A 21,067-nucleotide genomic window follows, 5' to 3' on the forward strand; every position below is an offset into this window, starting at 1 on the left:
ACCACACACTTGCAGATTCCACAAATCTCAGCAAACTTGATAGCATACAAGGTGTAACCACACGATCCAGTGTTTCATAGGAATGATGGACGGTTGATGTTTCAGTTTCACTCTAGCAGGTTATTATCTATGGAATAAAGTGTGTCTCGGCTTTAGAAACTGCATGGATTACCTAAAGTTAAAATTTCACTTCAGTAAACTGCTGTACACCTTTGCGACTTCCTGGATGAAAAGTATAGGCACCTAGATTTACATGCTTAAGCCATAGAAGATGCTAGTTAAGCAGAACTGAAGATACTCAATTCCGAAACCGAAACTTTTCCGTGAAGTGGTTCTCAAATGGGTGAACAGTGGAATATGCCATGAACTGAGCACACCTAATATCATCACATCTTTTGAGTATTTCACCTCTTAAACGCATTTACATCTTCAGATTCTGGCATTTAAAAGCAGTCAAAGTTTGACTGTCTAGAGAAAACCGGATCTCAACTGACTAGGATGTGGCTCAGTTTGAAAGAATACTTACGAATACTGATGGGTTTTGCTAGAATATAATGCACCTCAAAATTATGCACAGATACCAGAACACTTTCTAGTACAAGATGTCATAATGCAGTAAGTGTAAAGTATTATAACAGTAGAGAAGCATGTTCTCTTTCCAGTAAAGTAAATGTAAACCAAGGATCAAACACCATAGCAGAAATGTGGCCCTCTTATCAAAGGTCAGATTGAAACTGCTTCATTAAAGTCTATCTCATAATGAAAAGACTACTAGCCTGTGGAGCTAACGTCCTCAGCTTCATGTCGAATCTTTCATACCAAAAATTGCTATCTGAAAAATGTTACATATCCTCAACCATAGGGAACTTTCTAAATACATGTAACAATCCCTACAGAGTGGGCAGGAAAGACTCAGAGACACATTTTCTCAGTGTTTAATGCAACGAATACGTTAAACAAACAAACTACTTGTGCAGACCAGGCACAACTAAACTGACACATATATCGTGCAATTAACATAAACCCTTCGAATCAAAATGCAAAAGAGACAGTTAAAATTAAGCACAATGAGAAAGGATTGTTTTTCCCCCAATTATTCTACTACCACAATAATATGGTTAGAACATTGGAAAGTTGGGCACTCTATTGAAGACAATAAAGTGGTCCATAACCAATATTGGCTGAAATAGGCCTTCTGCGGCAACTCTTTCGGTTTCCATTTTCTTTTACATCACTTTACCCCAGTGGGTGGAATGTTCCAATAGCTTTACAGCACTCCTACCTTCGGCTATAACAGTTGTTAAAGGTCCTCTCCCTCTTTTCCGACCTTCACCTGAGGTTCAGGTCTATATCTTCGGAAGATAGACTCACCACACATCAAAATTGTTGTACAACCTACAAAAATATCTTTCTATCAAGCACTCTTACCTGAACAATCTGCTGCTGTTGGTGGCTGGTACACAAGCGAACAGTCTTCATTTATTGGAAGAATACATTTCTGATTAAACCTTTTTCTTGCTGTTTGATTATGAATCTTTTGAGGGGAATTGTCCGGAGTGGTGGAATCCCTCATCGGTTTATTTTTCAGAAGTTCAATCAGAGTAAGAGTTGGATTCCGGTTTTCGCTACATGGATCAGATGCCATTTCATTATACTCATTTGTCAATTGTTGCCCATGTAATGACTGTACAGGTGTAACATCTGGCGGCAGACCATTGTGGTGAGCTTCAGGAGGTAGAACAGTGGCATCTACGTCATCACTTGACACAAACTTTCGAGATGCATATGGTCTGTGAATATTTCGCCGACTGTTTAAGGCCTTGATCATTTTTTCACATTTTTCCTCATCTTGCAACATTTCATTTAGAACACATATAGGAGATTTATGTGCATCCCATTTTGTTTTACCTAGTCTTTTCAAGTGACCTCTCACGTGATTTGATAGTCCAATTTTAGTATCAAACCAACCTCCACAGAGCTGGCAGGTGTGTTCAGAAGAACTTTCAGATTTCTCTATGGCTGCCAAGGAAACAAAGGCAACTGTTAAAACGGGAGACAGTATTAATTATAGCAATTCCAAAATCTGCACCTCTTCATAGTACAGCACAAATGCGACAAAATAAAGAAAGAACTCGAGGACAGAGAATTCCTGGGTGCATACGAGTTTAAAACTCCTGCGCTGTTGCATCTTTGGGGAAACTACCATTGGGTCATAAAGTGGAAACTTAAGCAAAGTGTAAAATGAATTCAAGAAAGGCTGCCAAACATTAGCGTCAATCTTACGAAATTGAGGGTATGAATCAAAAACACTTTCTAATCCTAAGAGATAGAAGCCCTTGCATGAAGTGTAATGCTAATACTGTTTCCAATTGGGGATTACCGAAGCTGGGCAGATCGGATCTGTCTATAATTAGCTGTAATTGTAGGAGTAGAACTGCACTCCAGAAACTTAAGAATACTTTCTTCGAGCATTAGGACCTAGGAAAATACCCAAATAGCTATGACACAAAAAGGGAAGGTTCCCTACGCCCAACATTGCTCATAAATCAAGAACCAAAACAGAGGACTATGTTTTCTCAGATTGACACGTCACAACAGCTACTACAAAGCTCCACAGGGTGTAAGTGCTTTTTTACAATTAAAAAAGTAGAGTGTTAAACCGTGCTGGAGCTTTGAGGGATGGTGCTGTAGGAGACAGCTACTGGCGGAAGAGAGAGTTTCACTTAAGGATGAGTGCACAATGTCATCCCAAATGTAAGTGATTGTTAGAGTTCTTTATGTTGGTAAGGCAGATTAATTAAAGGGCTTGAATAAGTGAACTTTGCTTGTGTGATGGGCATAATGTGAGGGGGAGTAGTGGAGTTTTTAAAGTTAAATAATCTCATGTTGGCAATTTGTCTGCATAGACGTTGTTAACCTCAATTCTCAATGTAACGCTGGAGGATTAGGGGGATGAAGCAGTGACACCCAAGTGGTAATTAGATGATTAAATGTCCAAAATTAGAAAGTTACTTACCTGTGGTAACGACCTTCCTGGTGGTTACTCTATCTACATGCATATTCCTCACCTGTACAAAAACTTCCGGCGTCAGATTGGATCCAGAATCTTCAAACAAGGGTTCGCTGGTAGGGGAGGTGGACTGTCGGCATCAGAAGTGACATCAGGCAGCGCCACAAGGCCATAAATTGCCCACCCCGGTGTATCAGCGCCAGTTTCCCTACATGCTTTCCCTGCTTCGAGGTGAGAGGGCAGATTGAAAAGGAAGAAAGATTGCAGTACCAAAATAATGTACGATGGGATCTTATTAACTTTCCCTATAAGTCATCTATCTATCGAGCGGGTCGGTCAGGGTTCTGCAGATGTATAGCCTTTTCTTCAGCTGGATACTTCTACCTGCACATTCCTCACTTGTAGAACAGATTTCACAGCACTACCCTGCCCAGGAGGAGAGGTGATGGATGATTAGACCAGGAAATTTTGCAAAACAAACCTGGCAAAGTGTCCATCCCTGTGCACCTCCACAACCGGACAGTAATGCTTCACAAAAATGGCAAGGAAGCCCAAGACGACACCTTACAGATCTAAGCAATCAGGATAATTTGAGCAAGTGCAGAAGTGGCTGACTGGTGGAATGGGCTCGGATCACTTCAGGAGGCTCTTTTTTGGCTACCTTACCTTACCTTTTTTGGAACCACAGTAGCCGACAAAGTAATCCGACCAGAAATCCTTGGTACGGCCCAGGTAGATCTAACTCATGCAACTGTTCTTTCTCTTTGAAGGATGAAGAGAGGGGTAGAAGGTCAGAAGGGTGATTGATTCGGCAAGATGTAAAGGAGTGCCACCTTAGACAGGAGAGCAATCCTGGTTGCAACTCCAATCTGTGTAGAAAGACGGCACTGAAAGGAGGGCGACAACTAAGGGCTTGCAACTCACTGACACTTCACGTGGGCATAACAAACTAAAAAAACAGGTTTTCAGGGTCAACATACAAAGGGTACAAATGTGAAGGGGCTGAAACAGAGTGCCCTTCAAAAAGGTAAGAACCAAATTTAAGTCCCATTGAGGAACCACAAGGGGGAGGGTGGAAAAAGCTTGGTCCTTAAAAAGGGGCAGATGATCTGGCAGACCGATGAAAGAGGACAAATGGTCCTTTACAGTGCCAATGCAAGGGAAAGACCCATTTGCAGCACTTGAGATAGAGAAGGATATGCCATTTCCTGCAAGGGAGCCACACCATCATTCGCACTCCTTTCAACAAGGTGACCCATCTGCTGGAATAAGCAGATTTAGTAGATGGGTGATGCGCAGATAAGAGGACATCAACCACCTCCAGAGGCAGCTGATAAAAGATTAGTTGTCTCAGCTCAAATTTCCAAGCATTTTTGTGGTGGTTTCATTGATTGGAGTGCAGAGCCAGCCCCACAGATTGACAGAGAAGATCTATCCCGAACTGAAGGTGGAGTGGGGAACAAGTGGAGAAGCACAGAAGGTCCACATACGGCACCCTTCTCAGCCAATTCGGGGTGATGAGATGACATGGGTCCAGTCTTGGCAAATCTTGCTGAGAACTGAAAGAATCAAGGGAAAGGGGAGGAAGAACACGTAATGCAGCAGAAAGTTACACCTCAACTGAAACGTGTCCCCCCCCCCCCCCCAGGCTTCCCTCAAAGGATACTAGAGGGGGCAGAAAAGCCGGCAATGAGCTTCTTCCGAGGGGGTGAATAGTCCCCCTGAGGAATGCTCCAGTTCACGGAGATGTCCTGGACTACCTCCAGTATAAGAAGCAACTCATGATGGGCAAGATAATGCCGGCTCCATCTATCGGTTCTCACATTCAGAGACTACGCTAGGTGATTGCGTATGAGCCAGTTCTCTTGGCCGCGTGCCCTAGACCACAGCTCAACACTTCTAGGAAGAGGAGGTATTGTGTCGTCTGTCAAGATTTGGACGGATCAACCCACAATGGCCTTGAGTGCCAGCTGAATCGCCCGCGGATTCTAGATCCTCCAGATGAGCTTCCCACCCTAGGGTGGAGGCATTCATCACTATCATAGTCGCAGTCGGTGGGGGAGTGAAGGCCATGCCACGAGTCAGGTTCACCTTGTTCCCCCACCAAGCCACTTACGCTAAAGCGCTGGGGGAGAACACAATGGAGTCTAACAGGTCTCCCTCTGAAAAGAATCCCTGCCTCTAGAATCACCACTGCAAGGTCCTCATGTGCCAATGTGCGTTTGTGACTAGGAAGATGCAGGGAGCCAGAAGACCTAGGAATCTCAAGACTAGGACTCTTGTGCCTTGCTGGAGAGATGGAACTATCTCCTGAATATCCTGTATTTGTGACGGGGCATGGAGAAGGAGGTGATTCTATGAACTGGAGTCGCTAGGAGGGGCACAGGTGACATTTGGACTCATTGATCAAAAAGCCCAGGTCGCAGCAGTGATGTCGTCGACTGCAAGTGGCAACCCGCATGTCTGGAAAGCAGTTATGGGAACACGGATATCCTACCACCATCACCTTTCGATAAGACACAAGGTGCCGATGACAAACCATATGGCTGTACCACAAATTGGTAGCGAGTAGAACCCACCACAAATAGCAAGTACTCCTAGTGTGACCGTAAGATCGCAACGTGGAAATATGCATTCTCAAGGCAGAGTGACACCATCCAGTCTCCAATCCAAAGAAAAGGAAGGATGCAGCCCTGGTATACGATTTGAAAAGAGGGACCACCCCCCACACACACCCACGTGCTGCGTGGGGTTGCAAGAGGGGATACTGCCTGCTTACCTGGTGGTGCTGGGGAGCTGGCAGAAGATGAGAGTTGTAAGGTGGATATGCACCTCTTTACTTGTCACCCTGCTCAACGTCGCCCTCTGTATTGTCTGAGAAATTGGTTAGGCTGAAGCTACAGCCCAGTTGCTACTGTCTGGAATGAAAGGCAGAACCTCTCCCACTGCCGCAAAAGCGACAAAAAGTTTGATAATCTATTTTTAGAGGCGGAAGCTGAAGGCCTAAGGATAGGACTTTAGCCTCACAAGACTTGAAGCGCTCCTGTGTGGAATCTGCCTTGTCACCAACCAGGCGTACTCCATCAAAGGGGAGATCCATTAGATTGGACGGTACATCCGATGAAAAGTTGGACGTCCTGAGCCAACAGTTCTTTCAGACAGCGCAAGCGCGGTCTAGGTTCAACCTAAAAAACATTGAGTGGGCTTTATAAAAAATAAAAAAAAATAACAGAATAGCAAGATGAGTCAGAAGATTCAACCTGCAAGTCAGATACGGAAACACTGATCGAGAGAAAAAAGAAAGGGGATTAGAGAAATAAATACAATTGCAAAACCAGTACAGAAAAACTATTAATCAGGCGACAATGACACTTCAATATGACATACAAGCAATGACTAGCTTGCATTTTGAGTTTCGACTAAAACATACAGGATGACGCAGTGAAAAGAAAAACAAAACCGATTGCTTTCTGTATAACATGCATCTATAAAATACAGATTTCAATGTGTGATGATTCAGGCCCGATTTAGATTTTGGCGGACGGGTCACTCTGTCACAACGGTGACTGATATCCCATCTGCTGAAATATAGATCCCATCGGATTTATACTTCGGTGACAGGGTGACAGGGTAACCCATCCCTCGAAATCTAAATCGGGCCCTCAGTGTCTTTTCTAACAATAATTCTGAATCCACTGCAATGAAAGCACGGCATAGAAGGCACAATCGTACACCAAACAACCAACAGCTTGCAATGAGAAGGTCATCCTTCTCTAAGAGGAGTAACAAGCATTTACAATGCAATAGGTCTCGCCATAGCAAGATTTTTAGCTATTGGCATTGTAAATGGCAATGGCTTTTATAATATTAAAAGGCATTGTCATTTACAATACCAATTGATCAAACTTTAGCAAAAGCAAGACCTATTGTATTTTAGAGTACGGTGTCCGTGAAACGGGCGCCGCGCTCACCAATAAAGTAAAAAAAGAAAGAAACAGGGCGTGGTGTTTCCGAAGCGGGCACCGCGCTCAACATATATATATATCTTTTTTTAAATGAAACTGAGCACTATGTCCCTAAAGCTAGCACCGCGCTCAGCATGCTATTTTTTTAAACAAAATAAATGGTGAAAGAACATGCTGTGTCCTTGAAGCGGAAGCTGCCTTCTTCTAAAATGTAATAATTAAAAAAAAATAGCATTTGCAATGCAATAGGTTTCACATTTAAGTGAGACCTATTGCATTGCAAATGGATGGCAACTTGACATCACGGACAATGGGAGGAAGGGCGGGGGGTGGGGGAGAAAGCACGGACATCGATAGGGAGGGCGGGGGGTGGGGGGAGAAGGCACGGACAACGGGAGGGTGGGGGAGGAGAGGAGAAGGCACGGACAAAGCTGCGTGACCCTAAGTGTGCACATCGTCCGCCTAATGGAGAAACTCAATAAAGGAAATAGTACACGCCCCGTGTAAGAACCAAGTAAAGGGGCCAATAGTCATGGGAGGATACAAATGACATGGCAGTACTAAGGAGGGACTAAAAAGCCTCATAATTAATCAGAAGCCAGCATTTACAAAGGACAAACACACAAACCAATGAAAAATAAGGGTGGGGGAGTTGACGAAGCTTCTCTCCATATTGAACTACCACAGATCTTCGCAGAGCAGCACTTGTGCGCTGGCTCACGCCCGACCTAAAAAAAAAAAAAAAAAGCTTCCCCATAGTGCCGTGAGTGGTGTGGGGGTAGGGGGCTGCCGCTTTTAAAGTTAGAGCGGCATAGCGCTCTATATCACATATAACGACATGATTGATGGGGACAGTGGAGCTCTGTAATTATGTATTTATGATATGTAAAATAAAAATACTATTATTTATAGTACAGAACAGAAAATAACAAGGGTAACTGGACTAAATAGTACCAAAAATAGTAACGATGGCAGTAATTTATCAGTGATAAAAAAAGGCTGCGGTTGTATAGCTGTAATAGTGCTATTATTACTATAATTATAGTAATAGTAATAATTACAGTGATAGTAATTCTATCAAAAATAACAGACTGCAATAATAATCATCATAATTATTATATTAATGCAAAATATTATCTGAATAATAATAATCATTATTGTTAATAATACATAACATCTATGTGTGTGATTTTCAGGGGAAGCGGAGAGCACCAGATAGAGAGTCGTTAAGTCAGGATCTCGTCGCCTACAATCATGCACCGTTAACTAACCAAATGCCGTATTTCACGCCGACGTGCCTACGCCCGCGCCACTGTACTGCCAGTGCCGCATAACACCCAAGCATCGCATATGCTATCATATATCACACACGCACACACGCATGCCTGCACATTGGCATACATACAAAAGGTAAACAGGCACGCAATTATACATTCGCATATCTGTAGCATAATAAACAAATAAATACACATGTGTAGGGTGCTGTGATACACAAGTATGTATGCTAAATCTAGCGGACAACTCGCTATCTATTAACAATAGATATATAAGCATAGCTCTTACTGTCACAGGAGTAACACTTGTATGCACAAAATGCACAGAGCAGACATGAACACACATGCCATGGTCCGTAGCACAACGCTTAGTCCGATGTGGAAAAAACAACTCCCAGGGTCTTATTTGCACACAAACTCCATACACACACCCAAATACGAGCGGCACCACCCCAAAAGTATATACAGTCATAATAACACACATTATCCACACTCAAGTCAACTTGCATCTACATGAAATTCACACCAGACATATACCGCACACTACACCAAAATGGAAACAATATACCTACACAAACAGCGCAGACACCAATCCCCAAAACGGGGCAACACACAAACGCACGTTTTCAAAGCGCTGTCTTCGGAATGCAGTTCAACTGCTCTGAACTATTGCAGATATCAAAACACTTTCAGTTTGCCTCCTCGTGAACTGTTGACTCATATTGGCAAGCAAAGCATGGGCCAAGGAGGGTGGGAGCGGCCCCACCAGAGTTCACACAAAAATAAACACTAGGACCCGGTCAAAGTGTGTGCTGTGTGGCAGCGGAACGCCTTGATTACATCATCTGCCACAATCACAGCAGACTTGGTGCTACATAAAGAAACTTTACCCCTCATTTGCACAGCCTCCGAACCCGGAGCTGAAGGGCTGTGTGGTGCAACGTGCTCAGCATGCGAATTAAAAAAAAAAAAAAAAAAAAATGGTGGAAGTACGCGCTGTGTCCCTGAAGCGGGCGCCGTGTTCTTCTAAAGCGTTATTTTTTTTTTAAAAGAGCTCTTCCATAGTGCTTTGGACTCTATATGAAAAGCAGTGGGTACAAAAAATCAGCATCCATTGTTCTTTCTCAGTCAATAAAGTAAAATGTGCTCTCACCCATATATAACGCAGTCCGTGTAACAACGGAAGTAAAAGGTCCAGTCGTTATGGATGGTCACAAATGGAGACAAGCCGGTACCAAGGAGGGACTTTCAAGCCTCATAATGAATCGGAAGCCAGGATTTACAAAGGACAATGACACAAGCCAATGACAAATATGGGAGGGGAATGGGCGAGGCTTCCACAGCATTCTCTATTACAGCATGCCTTGCAGAGCGAGCAGCACATGCACGCTGCCGCTAGGCTCGACCTAAAAAAACACTATGAATATGTTAAAGAATTGGCAGCAATAAGCATAGTAGCCAAGCGCGCAGTCAAGCTAAACTTAAAGTGCATCAGGAAGAATTATAAAACATCAGAATAATTGGCAAACTCGTGCAGCAATTCACAAACTTAAAGTATTGCACGAGGCATATAAATAAGTTGTATAACTGTGCATTTATGAGAGAAACACTTCTAGATTAAATCAACCAGCTTGAAAAGAAAATACAAGGTTGCTAATGCCTTAACACCAGGGCACAAATCAATAATCCGAGAATCATTGGAAACAAAACAAAAAACAAGGAAAAGACTTGAAGCAATGGATTGTTACTTTACAGAAGATGGGTAGTAAAGCAAGACTATGGCATAAATCTTGAAACACAAATTCAAAGAAACCTTAGAGACCCAGTTTGTAACAAGCCTTTTTGCAATTCAACAGGTCTCGCATTTACACAAGTTTAAGCTATTGGCATTGTAAATGACAATGCCCTTTATTTAGGTTTTCGTTTTTAAAACCTAAATAAAAGGTATTGTCATTTACAATGTCAATAGCCTAAACTCGCGCAAATGCGAGACCTATTGCATTGCAAATGCTTGTTTAAGATCATGAAGAAGCAAAGTAAGGGGGCCGGGGACCACCTCCCAGAGAGTGAGCCAGATGAGCATGTGATCCATCAGGGGCATCAACTGGGAGAGAGGCGGAGTCGCCGAGGAGGTAGTGGGCTCACCCCCTCGGCCTTCCTTTGCCGCACCAGTGGAATTAATAAACAGGTACCAAATGCTGTCGAATCTTGCACCTTCACATGGAGCGGGATGTAATAAGCAGTCTTATGTGGACCCCACCAGACAGTATTCCACGGGTGTACCTCTGGAACGATTCAGGGTACAAGGTCTCAGAGTACTGATAGCTTCTCTGTAGCAGATTTTCTTGTTTCACTTAAGAGAGACATCATGCAAAGATCTGAGATCTTGGAACGGAACCACAAAGATAAAAGGTGCCTGTCACGCACTGGGAGATAAACTGTACAAACTGACTCAGCCTACTGATGCTTTAGAAGTGAGAATGGCCCAAGTGTGCTTGGAGGTCTACGAGAATGCACAGGAGGTCAAAGCCTTACAAGAGCAAAACAAGCAGCTGAGAGAGGATGGCGAGAGGTTAGAATTACACTATAGAAAGAACAACTGACGAATCCTGAATGTCCAAAAGGGGGTGAAAGGGCCCGATTTAAAAACTTTTTTTCATAAAAATCCTGAAGGTGGGTTTTTTCATTAATAGGTCAGACCCTAATCTGGTGACTGTGATATCCAGAGGATAAATAGGGATACAATTTAGGCAGAATCCCAATCGAAAAACACCTAGAAAGATCTTAGTGAATTTCCAGATCTATGCATTAAAGCAGCAGATCCTTTCATGCGACCAAAAGGCAAATTCGCGGTTATGCGAAACTTCATGCATCAGATTAGGTCTAATGTTGGAACGATTACTGCCCATCCTCCTCCATTTACATGCCCAGCATGAGCTGGGTAGGTAAATGGAGGAGCTAAAGGGTCTAGGAGTTTGGGTCCAGTTTAAATTCCCGGCCAAGCCGAGAGCCATGTGGCGGAATGAGATGCATAACCTCAGTGGAGGGGATGAGGCTGATGAACTGATCAAGAATGTTAAGCAGGTAGGAACCTCCAAAACCTAATATGCTAGACAAAGAAAAGTAGGGGGAAAGACATGGGTGTTATGTCGGAATATCTAGCTTGTGAAAGGGTGCTTATTTGGGTCTTTACTTTTTCTATTTTGTTATTCATTTAGGGAGGGTGGTGGATTACTTTGTTTAGCAGGCACATATTTTTCTCTCCTTGTGGGGGGAGCCTAAAAAGGCGGAAAGACGTGCCAAGATTAGCTGGGAGGTTTCACAGGGGGAGGCTGCATGTGGGTGGGGAGCATTATGGTAAAAAACAAATCCTCAAAATTAGCTGCGCCGCCTTAGAACATAGCCGTGATAGAAGGACTGCACTTGAAACCAGATTAAGTATATAGATAATGATGTGATGCCTCTATAAAACACAAATAAATAAATAAAAAATAAATAGATGTCTTAAGAAAGTGGATTACATGGATGTTCAATGGGTTAAGGGCCTCGAAAAAGCAGCAAATGGTGCAGGAGTTCTTGAAAGGCACGAAGGTTCAGGTGATATTACGGGAAACCCAATTAAACAAGGGGAGAAACACAAGCCTTTGTCCCGACAAGCGCAGGAACAACAGAGCATATGGCTGGCAGCACACAATGAGCCACGTGCACACATGCTCGTCTAGAGCACGCGTGACGAGGAACACTGCACAAGCACATGTGGGTCCATTAATTTACTGATGGGGGTGTTTATAATTTACTCAGCCACCGCCCTGTTTTATTAGGGATAGTGCAAAAAGTTGAAAAACATTTTACAGGCTAGGTACACTTCCTTTTAAATAAGGTCAGTTGATATGCGCGTTCGAGGACAAATATTCACAAGATTTTTGACACGTTGTCACTTTCTCAACAGTAGTTGCCACTTAAACCCGCAAAACAAATTCGAGTTGGTGTCGGTTGTGCATATTGTATTATTTACTTGCTGCACTCCGCACATTTACACCATTGGAGGGAATGCCGTCCTGCTCTGCAATCAGCACAGTGTATGGTGAACGAGGAATTATGCGGTATAATCCTAAAGCCTCCAGAAAGGCATCGGAGGAGGTTCCTTGGTGCAAGGCACACGGATCCCTGTGACTTGATCCTGAGCCTCTGACGTGATGTTCACAGGGCCCTGGGTAGGCTGAGGTAATGATGGGTCCGGGACACCGGGGCCCCTCTCCTGCCTATAACCCCCCCCCCCCATAATCTGCCCCCCCCTCCTGGCGCAACCTAATTGTGGGCTATGAAGTGAAAGCATCGCAATGCAAGCAATTTACTCCAAATTAATCCCCCGCTCTGCAAGATGCATTACATTCAGGCAATAAGGAGCGGAAAGGACTCTGGAATCAATCAACAGATTAAACCGATTTCGGCAAGATTCCAACCCAAGGCCAGGAATGAAACTCTCTTACTCACGTCATCTTTAATAATAAGAAAAACCAGCGGTGGCGAGGTCGGAAAGGAAACGACCGCCATTGTCCCGCTGCCTCGAAAGTGAAAGTGTGTGTGGCCGATGAATGAAGCACGTTGTGCTTGAGTTCGCAGAAGCTCAATAAAGAATATAGAACCGGTCGGATGAAACAACCAAGTAAAGGGGCCAGTAGCCATGGGAGGAATCAAATGATGACATGGACGTACTAAGGGGGGAACTAACAAACCTCAAAATCAATCAGAAGATAGCATTTAGAAGGACAAATACCCAAGCCAATGAAATATATGGGTGGTGTAGTGGGCGGGGCTTCTCTCCCGTACTGAACTACCCCAGATCAACCGCTTGCACGCTGGCTCAGGGCTCGACCTAGAAACACAGATTTCTGGGAAACAACGAAAATATTATTTAATTTTTTACTTTCATGATTAAGGAAAGCAAACGGGTAACTTGGTTATTTTTTTTTTTTAAACAAAAGCTGTTACAAAGTATACTGTTAAGTAGATCTTAGTGCAAGGTCTGGTGGCTTAGTGGACTAATGCGCCCTTTGTAGGGGCCTGTGTTTGACCACAAGGTCAAGGGTTCAAATTCCAGCGGGTCCACTCATCCTTCTGAGGTCGATAAAATGAGAACCATTGAGTAGGGAACAATACACATCTGTTATTCAGCGCCAAGATGCCCTTCTGGATGAACATGCACTTTACAAATACATTTGTTATGTTAGTGCTCGTCTACCCCTAAAGAAGCCACAAAACGAGTACAAATCAGTAGCTACTCTGTAAGTAATGCATGGTTAGCAGTGTGTGCATATGAGGTTTAGCCTCAAAACAGAATGTTTTGTGGTGCGGTGTGATCCAATCATGCTGGGCAGTGCTTGTGAATGCGAAATACAGCAAGTGGCAGGCCTTCAATTTGATGAACACACCATTCAATACTGTAACCTGCAATTGATGCACTATGTTTCATGAAAAGAGTCAGATCTTTACTGATTTTCGGAATTTTAGCTGTTTACTGATTCTTCTTGTCCACGCCAGGAGGGACCCAGAGCGTTGTCTGTAGAGAGAATACCCTTTCTTTTGCAATAGAAAATGATTGAATGGACAAGTCTGAATGGGAGATTCCTCCTTAAATGCTATATTTTTTTAGGCAGGACTTAAGAGTCCTGTGCCGTCAAAAGTCAGATGGATGATACAGAGTGCCTTGCAGAACAAGCTACTTACCATTAATTATGATCTTTCATTGTAAAATCTATCTTCCCGCAGATTCCTCACCTTACGAATATCCTGGAGCCAGAGTGATTCAGGATTTTCTGCAATGGGTCCCCAATGTCTGATTCTAAGCAGCGCAAGCCATAGGTCCGGTCCTCTCCTCTCCCGGACATGTTAATACACAGGCATACAAGGTGGCACCCTTATCGCGGACGTCAGAGTACATTTTTTTGTCCCACGGCCTCTGAGGCAAGGGGAATGAAACTGATGTAATGAAAATGATGGCAGGGTAGCACATAAGAAATCTAAGTTGGAATAATTTTAAGGAAAACCATAAACTCATTCCCTAAATCGAAGAGGAGGCTGGTAAGGAGGAACCAGCTGGAAGATGAGTTATCCATCAAGGAAGTCTTTAGCAAAGGGAAGTAACTTTTCTTCTAATCGATAATTCTTCGCACAGATACCTCACCTTATGAATTCCTACCAAAGCAGTCTCAGAAAAGGGTGGACATATCGGAGGAGTGGTTTACACCAAAAAATCAAGTATAATGCACATAACAAAATTTCCTTCATGATGAACCTGGGAGTCAAAGCAGCAATGCCAAACAAAGATGGGACTCAGTACCTATATCACAAGTATCCAAAACGGAGACTCTTACGACAGCGCCAAAAAACAAGCAGTCTTTGGGTACTGTGGATTGAGCCCTAATGAATTTAGAAAATGGCATCCTATATGGTTATATCCCTCCATTATCATGCACTCCTCTGTGCAGCCCTTGCAAAAACTTTTTTCATCCTATCAATGAAAAATTTCCTAGCTATCGTAACGGAAAGTTTCAATTCTATTAAGGACTTGGAGGCGAGGATAATGCCTTCTTTCTTCACTTTATTTATACAGCAGCACAGAAAGAAGTAAATAAAGACTACGTTTCCCATGAACCATAGGGAAAAAAGTAGTCATTTACATTGTATTAACAACCAATCAACGAAAAGAAACAACGTCCAATCAGGGCCTCTCCAGCACCATATAGTCCTTTGTTAGTGTCCTGATCTTCTCTTTCGGAGCGAGAAGACAGCCAAGCCCTGAACTTCAGGAGTCCTGTTTGTGGGTATCCGAACCTGCAACAAACAAGGCAGCATTACCAGGGGGGAAACAACCACCCTAGGTATCAAGTAGCGAGGGAAAAGAAAAGGAATAGGTAAACCATTTTAACAATATATTGGAAGAATCAAGCACAACATTTTCCAACACAAGTTCCAAAGGAAACTATACTTACTTCAGTACGGGGAGGGATGTCCTCTGAGAGCATAGGGTGGGATAATCCTCGCCTCCGAGTCCTTAATAGAATTGAAACTTTCCGTTACGATAGCTAGGACATTTTTCATTCTATGTCAGGACTGGAGGTGAGGATTATGCTTGTTTAAAGCTTGCCCACAACCAGATGAGCCATATTTAGAATTGGCTTGAAGTAAAACCGCTTGAAGGTGGAATCTGAGGACTAGTCCGCCGTATTGAGGATATCCTCCAAGCGGGCACCCAGGCCAAACGCCTTAGAAGCCATGGCCCCTCTTGTAGAGTGCGCCCCAAAGAGTCTGAGGCTAATGCCTGCCTCTTGCATCACCCAACGAACCCATCTCGCGATGGTGGGTGAGGAAACCACCTTAAAGGGCCTCCGGAGCGCAATGAGAAGCTGACGCTCTCCCGGGGGACGGTAGTCGTCCGTCATTTCCTCGTATGCCTTGAGACAACGGACAACACAAAGTTTCGGAGAATCCGAGAATTCCGGGTACAAGATGACTCTTGTGTGGCACTTTGTACGACGTGAAAGGGTAAATGTCATTCCATCCGGAGTGAACATCCGGCCCAAGATATCTAGAGCGCACACATTCGACACTCGACGGCAAGATACCAGGCATAGTAGCATTGCAAGTTTTGCTGACAGCTCCTTACGGGATAGAAACCTATTAGGTTGCCATGACAGAAAAAGATTCAAGACTTGATTAACGTCCTATAAAGCCGAATACCGAGGCTCCGGCGGCAAGGAGAGTCGAATAGCTCTGAGGAGTCTGCAAATCAAAGGATGTTCTCCCACAGCCGAGCCACCAACCGGGACATGACCCAAAGAGATAGCGGACCTGAAAGTGTTAAAAGAGCGATAGGCCAGGCCGTTGGACGTCAAATGCGCCAGAAAGGTCACAACGTGGACCACATCCGCGACCACGGGATCGAGATCCAGTCGCAGACACCAACGGGACCATCTGCTCCACGCAGATTTGTATCTTTTAACGGTGCTATCCGCCCAGGCTTTGGAGATGAGGTCTTCAGCTGTTCGCGAAAGGCCTGGGGCTTGCCATCTGCCCCGGAAATCCTCCACGCCATGAGCCACAGTGAGTTCGTGGACACTAGAGGATGAGGAGTGCCGTACGGATCCTTGAGAAGATCCGGAACCCGGGGGAGTAGGATTGGAAAATCCCAAGAAAGTTCCAGCATAACCGGAAACCACACTTGAGACCTCCACAGAGGGGTGATTAGAACCAGGTCTGCTAGCTGTCTGCGGACCTGGGCCGTTGTCCGGGTAATCATCGCAAAAGGAGGAAACGCATAGCCGCGATCCTTGCTCCAATCTTGGAGAAACGCATCCGTGGCTGCCGCCCGAGGATCGGGCCTCCAGCTGAAAAAATGGGGAAGCGGGTGATCCAGGCGGGACGCAAACAGATCCACCGTGAAGGGACCCCAAAGCTCGCTGAGCGAGGCAAAAACCGTATGATCCAACTTCCAAAGGCTGGAGTCCCGGAAGTGGCGCGACTGGAAATCCGCCTCCACATTGTCCCGGCCGGGAAGATACTCCGCTGTGACTGACACCGGAGCGTCCAGGCAATACTGCCAGAAGCTCGCCGCTAGGTCTGAGAGAGCTTTCGACTTGGTGCTCCCAAGATGGTCGATATAGCGGACGGCCGACACGTTGTCCATTTTCAAAAGCACACATGACTGTACGGAGTCTTTTGTCCAACACTTTACGGCAAACGAGCAGGCCAGAAGCTCGAGACAATTTATATGCAACTTCTGTTCGTCGGGAGACCACAAGCCCCCCGTGAAAAGATCTCCGCAGCGAGCGCCCCAACCAAGCATGCTGGCGTCCGACTCGATAACCAAATCCGGAACGGAACCGAAGATCGCTCTTCCGTTCCATGCCTCCATGTGCGTCAGCCACCATTGGATCTCGCTCCGAGCCTCGTCGGATAAGCGGATCTTGTGGGAATACGAAAACCCCTTCCGAAGAAAGTATGCCTTGAGGCGCTGAAGGGCCCTGTAGTGGAGTGGACCCGGAAAAATCGCCTGGATAGAAGCTGACAGAAGCCCGACCACACGGGCCAGCTGGCGAAGAGACACCCTCTGATGAGCCAGAACCCGACGCAACTCGTGGCGAATCTTTGCAAGTTTTTTGACCGGCAGACTTGTGGAGGCAATGGAGTCGATGACGAACCCCAAAAAGGTAACGGACTGCGCCGGCTGAAGAAGGGACTTTTTCCCATTGATCACAAAACCGAGATCTTGGAGTAGAGTCACTGTCATCTGGAGATGATCCGATAACATACGGGGACAAGTAGCCATCAAGAGGAGGTCGTCTAGATACACGATCAACCGGACCCCACGAGCCCTCAGGAACTCCACCACCGGTTTGAGCACCTTGGTGAAGCACCAGGGTGCGGAAGAGAGCCCGAAAGGGAGAGACGTGAACTCGTATATCCGATGACGCCAAGCGAACTGAAGAAACCAGCGATGTGGTCGAAAAATTGCGATCACCAGATACGCGTCCTTCAGATCCAAACGGACCATCCAGTCGTGAGGACGGAGAACATCTCGAAGGAGGTGAATACCCTCCATTTTGAAATGGCGATAGACCAACCATCTGTTGAACTCGCTGAGATTTATGACCGGGCGCTTGCCTCCGTCGGACTTGTCGACAAAAAGAGATTGCTGAGAAAACCCCGCGGGTGGAGCGTTGTCAGGGAGATGGCGCCTTTGCGAAGAAGGGAGGCCACCTCCTCGTCCACCAGGCGTGCATCGTGAACCGAAAACTGAATGGGTCGCGGAGGAACCCGTTGAACTGGGTTCCCAAGATACTCTATGTGGAACCCCCTGACTGTCTGAAGAACACAGGCATCGCGGGTGATAGATAACCATGTCCCGTAACAACTTGCCAGACGCCCCCCTATGTTTTGTGGGGAAAAAGGGAGAACACTCACCAGAGTTTGTGTTAGACGTTCCTCCCCTGTGTCCTCTGCCTTTGCCGCGGCGTCCTCTTGTGGGGTAGAAATTCCCAAACTTCGACTGGTCTTGGTACTGACCGGAGCCTCTCTGGTTGGTTGGATTATTTTGCCGACCGGTCGAGCGGCCCCTGCCTCGACCGGCCCCTCGAAAAACCCAAGGGAACACTTTCTTAATGGTGGATTGTGCCCTGTCCAATGACGTGAAGGTGTTCACAAATTTGCCCAGCTCTTTGATGAAGGGTTCTCCAAAGAGTCCCCCTTGGGCAATGGCCCCCGCCTCAGAATCCGCCAAGTCGCCAAGTTTGGGGTCGATCTTAATAAGGAGGGACCTCCGCCGCTCGGTGGAGAGAGCGCAGTTAGCGTTACCTAAAAATATTACCACCCGCTGAGCCCAGCCTGATAACGTCTCGAGTGAAATCATAGACCCCGAAGCCTTGGCTTCCTCCGCCATATCCAGAATTTTAGTGGCGGGCCCCAGGACGTCCAAGAGCTTATCTTGGCACGCCCTCCAAGACCTGTCAATGCCCTTTTTTGGGTCTCTAATAAACTTCAGTAGGAACGTTGACATTCTGGGGTCGATCTCCGGTGTAAGGGCAACCTTTCCATCCAGAGAAGGGTGGGGGCATTCAGCTCGGAGACAATTGCGCGCCTCCTTTTCGAGCGGGCGTCTGATATGTTCTGCGACATACGTCGCGACTTTCTCAGCCGGGACCCAGTCGGAAGAGCGTGGGTGGACAATGTCGTTGGGGTCCAACATGTCTGAAGGTGTTGTGGGCGGTTGCAAATCAGAAGGCCCCGAAGGGACCTGAGGAACCTGCGAGGGCCGGGACGGGAGCCAAGACCTGGACGGGCTGGCGTCGGGATCCCCGGAGGGTAATCCTGGGGAGAGAGCTAGGTTAAGAGAGGGAGGTTCACCAGAACTTTTACTAGGATGGCTATCAATGAAGGCTTGTCTCAGGCGCTCAAAAGCGTCCACATCTACCCCCGGAGCACAGGGGCGTTTAGGAGGCGGTGGGCCCGGGAGTTCTTGGGAATTAGAAGAGAGAGCTGATCTACGCTCTAGACGCAAGAACGCTTGTTATATTTTCTGCGTCAGCCTATCCTCCAAAGGGGAAATGGCTTGATCCACTGCCCTATAAATAGAGGTGTCCACAGCTTCATAAAAAACGTCACCCCATGGCCTATCCGCCAGAGGGTCTTCCTCCTCCTCGTGGTAATCCTAATAAAAATCCATCACAAGTGAGGAAAGGGCAAGTGGAACCTTTGCGCTGCAATTCGCAAAAAAAAAAATATGAACAAAAGCTGGGTGTCAGCTTTGAATATACACGTGGCACAAACCACTATTTTGCTGGGTGACTGGCCCTGAGGGGACAAAAGCTGGCCAAAGTAATTTAAATATAGTAATTGCAGTAATCTGGGCTGGGACTGTCCCCAAAAAGAGGCCAAAAGGCCGATACCAGACCTCCCAGGGAGGCGTCAGCGCTTAGCGAGCAACCACAGACTCGAATCCCTTTTTTCAGATGTATACAGGGAATGAGCGTCTAATTATGCAAAACGGCTCTCGAGCGATATTGACAAGCTCGCGGAACCAGTACAGACTGTTAAAACGGCGTTGTTCCTCAGCCCAGAGCTCCGTGGAGAAAGCGCGCGCGTCTCTGGAAAAAACATTGACAAAACCAGAGACGCGACGCGTCTTGCCACAGCCTCACACGCCCCCAGGCGGCGGGAGGAACAGAGCGCGCCAGCAGCGACCGCGTAGGAGCGAGAGGGAAACCTCTCGGTCCCGCGGTCGGAAATCGCAAAACACACGTTAATTTAATACGAGTAGCAAAATCCTACGAAAGGAAACGCGGCGATCGCGTGGATAACGGAAACGCGCTACGTTGAAAAATAGCTAAATATCACAACATGGAAAAAGCAAATAAGCAAACATGCCATGAATATAGCGCACACAAAGCGAAATTGTACAATATAAGCCTTAAAGGTACACCATTAGCATAACAAAAGCCCCCCCAAACAGTATAAGACTCTGAGGAGACTTAACTGGCTGCGCAGCAGCGAAGAAAGAGAAGATCAGGACACTAACAAAGGACTATATGGAGTTGGAGAGGCCATGATTGGACGTTGTTTCTTTTCGTTGATTGGTTGTTAACACAATGTAAATGACTACTTTTTTCCCTATGGTTCATGGGAAACGTAGTCTTTATTTACTTCTTTCTGTGCTGCTGTATAAATAAAGTGAAGAAAGAAGGCATAATCCTTGCCTCCAGTCCTGACATAGAATTTGATTTCTCTTGACGTGTATGTTTTAAACAATGATGCACTGCTTGGGATAGCACTTGCTATGTACTCCTGCATACCTTATAGCAGCTGCCCTAGAAGTAATCTATTATTGGCACGTGCACACTGTACTTGCTCCTACACTCTTAGCTGGGCAGCCTAGGGCTACCGTTCAGAGATGCACTACCTCTCTCAACTTTAGATCAGTCACTTCCTTAGCAACACTAAATCCATTCTGTGCCCCTCCCAGATTCCCATCCTTTAATTTCTTGAACCCAATCACTTGAATGCTCGTCCACTTAACATTAGAAAACTGCCCTACACTGTAGGAATTTAAATTTAAATTACAACCAGAGCTAATGAAACTGAAAACCAACAGATTAACAATTTTCCACGCATGGGCCTCACAATGTAAATATGATAAGCTTTTCTTTTGGTTGGTATTGGATATACCCAGCTGTAAAGTATTTCATATGGCTGCTTGTTCTTGCTGTTCTTACTCTACAAACCTTTCCTGTTATATTATCATTGGTTTATGGGAAGCCACACTA

The 21,067-nt window shown here is 45.6% G+C and overlaps 1 protein-coding gene across 8 annotated transcripts in view; it reads right to left on the reverse strand.

Moving 5' to 3' along the window:
* Nucleotides 1-21,067, reverse strand: part of ZNF644 (zinc finger protein 644) — a 580,031-nt gene that overhangs the window by 191,392 nt on the left and 367,572 nt on the right. For all 8 annotated transcript variants that reach the window (XM_085602161.1, XM_085602154.1, XM_085602162.1 and 5 more), the window contains one exon: nucleotides 1,429-2,019. In XM_085602161.1, coding sequence (XP_085458287.1) covers nucleotides 1,429-2,019 — 591 coding nt within the window. The remainder of the gene's footprint in view (nucleotides 1-1,428; nucleotides 2,020-21,067) is intronic.

The sequence above is a fragment of the Triturus cristatus genome, chromosome 4_2 (genome assembly GCF_964204655.1).
Source record: "Triturus cristatus chromosome 4_2, aTriCri1.1, whole genome shotgun sequence".
In the NCBI taxonomy this organism is placed as follows: Eukaryota; Metazoa; Chordata; class Amphibia; order Caudata; family Salamandridae; genus Triturus; species Triturus cristatus.